Here is a 7,500-nt window from a genome sequence, read left to right on the forward strand (position 1 = left end):
ATTTAATATTGTGATTTAATATATAATATAATATATAAAATGTGATATAATAATGTGATATAAAATATATTATTATGGTGTGATATGATATATATTATAATAGTGACATAATATATAATAATGTGATATAAAATATATAATAATGTGATATAAAATATAAAATATATAATAATGTGATATAATATATAATAATGTGACATAATATATAATAATGTGATATAATATATATTATAATGGTGTGATATAATATATAATAATGTGATATAATATATAATAATGTGACATAATATATAATAATGTGATATAATATATATTATAATGGTGTGATATAATATATAATAATGTGATATAATATATAATAATGTGACATAATATATAATAATGTGATATAATATATATTATAATGGTGTGATATAATATATAATAATGTGATATAATATATATTATAATGGTGTGACATAATATATAATAATGTGATATAATATATAATATAATAGTGACATAATATATAATATAATAATGTGATATATTATATAATATATTAATGTGACATAATATATGATATGATAATTTGATGTAATATATAATATAATCATTTAATATAATATAATAATGTGAAAATGTCCATGACAGTTTTTCCTCGCCAAAATGTAGTGTAAGTTTGGAGCGTTATTTAACCTCCTTCATGGTTGGTACCGATGGAGTCATCAGGTTTTATAGTTCACTATGACACCAGGATCTTCACTCTAGCTTTAGAACTGAGCCGCTACAACCTAAAAATCACAAGTTGAGGTAAATAAATTAGTGGCGTTAAAAGGAACTTGCGTTAACACGTCATTATGGCGTTAACTTAAACAGCCTTCATAATATAATATAATATATAATATAATATATATATAATATAATCTGGGGCCATGAAGTGCTTTAAAGGTAATGAGTAGGATATTAAAATCAGCCCTAAATCAAAGTTTCAGTCAGTAAGGGAGGAAGAGGACAGACATTACTGGACAAGACGGAGCTTCGTGTCCACGTGCATCAAATCCCAAAACTGATGATAAAGTGATAAAGAGATGTAATAAACAGCTGGCGGGGACTTCCTGTTTGTGTTTCCAGGGAAGCTGACGTTGAAGATTCCCTGGAAGAATCTCTACAACGATGCCGTGGTCGCCACGTTGGACGGTCTGTACCTGCTGGTCGTCCCCGGAGCCAGTAAGTGAAACCGTCCCGTACATGTCCGTCCGTCCGTCACGTCTCCGGACGGACGGCAGACTCTACTGATATTAATGCATCAGGTTCAGTATTTAATGAATTAATGACAGAGCTTCATCTGCTGACAGCGTGTCTCCATCACCACACGTCTCTGTCAGGAAACGCTTCATTTAGTAATCAGGTGATAATTATAAGTAAGTTTCTTTGGAATTATCGCCAAATTACCCCCAATATTTACCTCAAAACTTAGCGAAAATGACTTTATTATAAACATTATTTAATAATTATATTCCGCTATAGCTGGTAATTTATTTAATACATTTCCAGGTAAAGAATAGAAAGTTAATTGATATGTTTTATTTCCATGTCTGCTGATAAAAAGAGAAAACTCCCTGAATCATTCGTTAGCTACCAGCTTACATATGTGGAGACCAGGTGTCAACCTTTAATATCAAAAGGCTAAACAATCTGGAGCCGCAAAACATGTTATCATTGTGATGAAGGTAACTCAGTTTATAGTATATCAGTCTAATGCAGTGAGGGACAAAGAGACAATGTACTACGGAGTATTAGGACCACACTGACGGAAAAAACATCTGAGATTTACAGAATAAAGTCACAACTTTACGAGAAAAAAAGTCGTAACTTTACGGGAATAAAGTCATAACTTTAAAAGAAAAAAAGTCGTAATATTACGAGAAAAAAGTCGTAACTTTACGAGAAAAAAGTCGTATCTTTACGAGAGAAAAATCATAACTTTACGAGAAAAAAGTCGTAACTTTACGAGAAAAAAAGTCGTAATATTACGAGAATAAAGTCGTAACTTAACGAGAAAAAAAGAAAATGGCACGGAAAATTACTACTTTATAATATTATGACTTTATTCTCTAAATCTCAAATTATTTTTTTTTCCTCAAAGTGGCCCTAATACTCCGTCGTACCGTCGTACCATAGACCTACAACAATGATAAATGAAAATGAAAATGTAGACAAAGAACAGTTATTCATTTCCATGTTTAAACTCCACAGGGAGCCGCTGGAGAGGAGCTGAAGAGACGCAGGTTTCTGACTCCTGAGTTACACAATAAGTCACAGTGGTGATCAGTAGTGTCTGATGAAGAGCAGCCGCTCCTCAGCCTCAGGGCCCTATTTTAACCATTAGATGCTATTTTAGCATCTAATGGTTAAATCATGTTTATAATAACGTCATTTCTGATAAATGTTGAGGTAAACAGTGGGGGTAATTTCATATTGATAACCTGCTAATTATCACCTGATTACCATGAAGTTTGAGGAGCTGTTAAATGAAGCGTTATCACAGAGTTTCTTCTACAGGATATGTTTCCAAAGGAACCCACATTTCTTCAACATCACACAAAGAATTGATCAGGAGGCTCTGCAGAGAGGGCTCCGTGTCCGTCAAACATGGACACAGCTGTCCACCCGTCCATTGTCCTCTGTTTATCCTCACGTTAGGAATGTTTGCTCTGATCACAGGAACTGTTCTGTTCATCCAGGTTTTATAAAGATTTATAATAGTGAGACTGATTCCAGTAACCTGGAGAACGGAGCCAGCTGATTGGCTCGTCTTATCAGCTGACAGTGACATTATTTATGACGGAGGAGTGTGTGTTGTGTGTGTGTTGTGTGTGTGTGTGTGTGTGTGTGTGTTCCAGCTGGATCTCAGTTGATAACGTGTCCATATAACGGTAAGACGCCGAGGTTCAGAGGTGGTGGTTCAGGTTCATGTCCGATCCGGTCTCTGTGCTTCCTGTCGGGGCTGCACGACCTCCACATCATAATCATAATAATAATAATAATAATAATAATAATAAGCCCTCTTTGCTGGAGAGCTTTTACTGTGAACGTGTTAGATGGCAGATGGATCAGTGAAACCACGTCGTGCAGCCCCGCGGTCAGCTCTCTCTCTCCTCTACCTCTCCTTCTCTGGAACCTTCTGTATTTCAGAGCTGTGATGGTTTCATGTAGACGTAGCTGGTTTCTAATCTGGGATTAGAAGTGTACTGGTTGCTTCAGTCTTATTCTGGGATGTTCTGGGAGGATCTACTGGTATCAGAGTGTCGGTGAGATGGTGCTAAGCAGCAGAGAGGTGTTGATTCATGAAACGACCCGTCTGACTCGTGACTTCAGTTGGACTTTGACTCAGAATGACTTGATATCCCCCCCCCGAGCTCAAAGGTTAAAACGGTTATAAAAAGTCTGCAAAGGATTTTCATTTCCCTGTTTACAGATACATGTGTGTTGTTTTTTACGATCTTGAAATAGATGTTTTAATGCCAGCAATAATGCTTTTATTGTTGTGAGAGGAGTAATACACAGTCAGAGTACTACTAGTACTACTACTGCAGTATAGTTACTGCCAATGTTACATATATATATATATATATATACGTATCCGTCAACCAAAACAAACCACAGCGAGCCGAAACGGGAATTTTTTCGGATTTATGTCAGCCTTTCTTCAGCCTTTTTTTGGCCATTTTTCACTTTTTATGGATTTTGTTTTTTTGTTTTTTACATTTTTCAGATATTTTATCGGATTTCTTTTGGACATATGGCAGACTTTTTTTCTGCCTTTCTTCGGCCCACTTTTGTACATTTTTACAACATTCGTCAGATTTTTTTTGGGGTATTTTCTCTATTTTCTTTTTTTCCAACATCTTTAGGAAATCTTTAGAACATTTTGGGGAATTTTCTTTAGGACCAAAAGAACAAAGTCTAAAACGTTGGAGGGTCGTCGTGGATACGACCTGCACCCTCCCATGATAAATCCAGCGTGGTAAACACTACACATCCAGTAAAGGATGGAAACACATTGACAGGAAAAGCAGAGCTACACAGAGCAGAGCTAAAGCTGCATGCTAACTTCTAAAAAAGGACAAAATATGTCTGAAAATAAGTCAAAACAAAGGCTGAAAAAAGCCGAAATATGTCTGAAAATAAGTCTGAAATATGCCCGATAAAAGGCCAATAAAAGGCCGAAATAAGTTCAAACAAAAGGCCGATATATATCAGAAAAAAAGTCAGAAAAAGATAGCAGGAAACGTTATGGTATGGCGGTAACGTTGCGGTGGAGCTGGCCGTCGCTCTCGTCCGCTTTTCAAAATAAGGTGTTAACAAAGGGAACTGTAGATACTAAATACATCTATGGAAATCAGACTGATGGATTATATTCACCAGAAGTATCAAACATTATAAATTAAAAAGAAGATCCCACTAATCTGTGAGGGAAACGTCTTTATTCTTTGATTTCTGGGTTGCTGGATAATCAATACTTCCTGACAATGACTGATATATTTGACTCCAGGACGTCTCTGACTACATACATACTGAAAATCAAACATTTATACTGGATTCATTTAGAGATTTAACAAAGTAAAAGTCCCTAGAAGTGGATGATGATTCATCTGGTTCTCTTCATGCTCTAGAGGTAAACAAGTTAACAGAAATGAATCTGCGCTGACGTGTTATTATGGCGTTAACTTTGACAGCCCTGATATACACAGTATATGATATATATATACAGGTGTTTACTTTACCTGGAGCTCCTTAGTTTTGCTGATGTTGAGATGGAGGTTGTTGTCCTGGCAACAAGATGACCTCCTCTTTGTAGGCCGTCTCATCGCCGGCGTTAGCATTAGCATCAGGGCTAACCACTTACCACTGACAGGTGTGAATAACCAGTGTTGTTCCGGTTCTGCCGACGGTGGCTGGACGCGGCGTCATCGTCAGCAGCAGGTCGGTGGAACAGAAACTCTTTTTGATTGATTTGTATTTCTTTTGTCGTAGCGATAAAGTACGATGCGGCGAAAGAGGAGCGCTACCAGCAGGAGACCAAGCAGAAGGAGCTGCAACGCATCGAGGAGGCGCTACAGATGGCTGCATGCAGAGGTGAGATAGGCTGACCTCTGACCTCTGACTCACCTGGTTTCTGTTCTTCAGCCTCCTCTCTGCTCTCTGCTGCGGATTTGAAGCTTTCTGCTGATTTTCTCTCGTGTAAACTCTGAAAGTGTTTTTTTCTAACGTCGGTGTTAACCTGGTTCGTAGTAAAGTACGACTGATAGCTGGATGTTATATTATATTTTCAGAGTGTAGTTCTGTCTACTGTCTCCTGTCTTGTTCTGTCTCTGTTCAGCAATGACGTTATACGGAAGCCCTGAAAGGCAAGAGAGAATTTATTCTATTTTCCTAGTGATCCATTTTCTAAGTCTGATCTAAATTATTTTCTCTCCTGTGTTTATGACTTAAGAACAGGTGAAAAAAAAGCCAGGATAATATTTCTAAGTTCCTTTTTTTCTGTGAAACGGTTGGAAAAAAAGTCAGGCTGATATTTCTGTAAGTTACACGGGCAGATTTTTCTTAGTTACTGTTTTATTTTTGCCTCTTTGTGAAAACAGGTGAAATAAAATTGAACTAACTCACTTTTTCTCTTTGCCTTTTGAGTGAAAACAGATGGAAGACATTTTTTTTTTTTTTAGGCTGATGGGTGCAACCAGTATGCCAGTATACTTTGTGTTTAGAGTGCACGGAGAAATTAAAACTCACCTGGAAGAAACCGTGAGTTACGTATGTAACTACGGTTCTATGAGTTCTGGATGACTGCCAGAGTTGGCTGTCACTCGGAATCTTGGCGAGAAGATTCTGGAGGGACATCTCTGATGATGACGTGGGCTTATATAAACTACGTCATCCCAGGTCACATGTGACTTTGTTGATATTAAATACTCGACCTGCGCGTGCGCGAGATGGATAACATCCAGTGTTAAACACTGCCTCTGGCAGTCAGGAAGAACGAAATAGAACTGCATTACTTAGAACGTGAGGTAGTGGTGCCCTCTGGTGGTCAAAATAAGTATTACAACAACAAACACTTCAAAAATCAGCCTACAATTTTTTTTCACCTGTTTTCACAAAAAGGCAAAAATAAAACAGCAACTGAGAAAAATCTAATTAATTTTGTTTCCACTTGTTTTCACACAGGAAAAAAAAAAAACTTACAAGAATGATCCTGGCAAAACATTTTTTTACATTAAGATCACCAGAAAAAAACTTTCTCGCTTGCCTTTCAGGGCTTCCGTACTTTCGAGACACAGCGGCACAAATGACTTCAGTGGAAGTGGTCAGAAACAAAATGAAACTCACCTGACGCGTCGTCGTCTCTCTCTGTAACAGTCACCAAGTGGTGCTTTGGTCGAAGTAAACTGTGATGTCACCGTGTTTAATGAGGAAAGCTGGCAGAAGGAGTCATCAGTCACACTGCGCGTGTCCTAAAGCCTGTGGTGTTAAGGCACAGGCTGAGCCGAGTTATTAAAAAAAAATCACGAAGCCGGATCAATTGTTCATTGTGCCGCACCTCACCCCTCCAAAACATTTCATTCAAATCCATCACGGACCTTCGGAGTAATCCTCCAAACGGACAAACCAACGCCGGTTAAAACATGACCTCCTTCCTAGACCTTCGGCCTTGGTGGAGATAATAAATGAATGAATGAAAGAATGAGTGAGTGAATGAAGGAGTGAGTGAACGAACGAACGAACGAGCGAACGAACGAACGAACGAACGAAGGAATGAGTGAGTGAGTGAGTGAGTGAATGAACGAACGAAAGAATGAACGAACGAAAGAATGAACGAACGAAAGAATGAATGAGTGAACGAACGAGCGAGCGAGCGAGTGAACGAACGAGCGAACGATTGAGTGAATGAACGAATGAAAGAATGAATGAGTGAACGAACGAACGAAAGAATGAATGAATGAGTGAGTGAGTGAACGAACGAACGAACAAACGAGTGAATGAGTGAGTGAGTGAATGAATGAATGAATGAATGAACGAATGAATGAATGAATGAATGAGTGAGTGAATGAACGAACGAGTGAGTGAGTGAGTGAGTGAATGAATGAAGAACTAACATGCTGTCTGTGCTGTTCATGCTGCGTTTGCTGTCAGCGTCTCAAACTGGAGATCTGCTGTTCGGCCTGGAGAGTGTTGTTTACAAGGAGCCTCACAACGGTAACACACACACACACACACACACACACACACACACACACTGTAACACACACACACCCATGCACACACACACACACACACCCATGCACACACACACACACACACACACACACACACACACACACACACACACACACACACACACACACTCAGTCAACACAGTGTTGAAGTTAAACCCTTCAGGTTTATCTTCTGCTAACAGTTCCTCTCAGAGCTGGAACAGTCCAGAAGCAAAGAGATGAAGCTCTGCTGCTTTTTGAA

The 7,500-nt window shown here is 38.2% G+C and overlaps 1 protein-coding gene across 10 annotated transcripts in view; it reads left to right on the forward strand.

Annotated features, from left to right (window-relative positions):
* Positions 1–7,500, forward strand: part of vps13c (vacuolar protein sorting 13 homolog C) — a 79,833-nt gene that overhangs the window by 4,867 nt on the left and 67,466 nt on the right. For 7 of the 10 annotated variants that reach the window (XM_074657209.1, XM_074657165.1, XM_074657156.1 and 4 more), the window contains exons 4-6: positions 1,114–1,209; positions 5,020–5,121; positions 7,177–7,239. In XM_074657209.1, the coding sequence (XP_074513310.1) occupies positions 1,114–1,209; positions 5,020–5,121; positions 7,177–7,239 (261 nt within the window). The remainder of the gene's footprint in view (positions 1–1,113; positions 1,210–5,019; positions 5,122–7,176; positions 7,240–7,500) is intronic. The other 3 variants (XM_074657175.1, XM_074657199.1, XM_074657216.1) reach the window with 1 other exon arrangement.

Source organism: Sebastes fasciatus, chromosome 2, assembly GCF_043250625.1.
Source record: "Sebastes fasciatus isolate fSebFas1 chromosome 2, fSebFas1.pri, whole genome shotgun sequence".
Lineage (NCBI taxonomy): Eukaryota > Metazoa > Chordata > Actinopteri > Perciformes > Sebastidae > Sebastes > Sebastes fasciatus.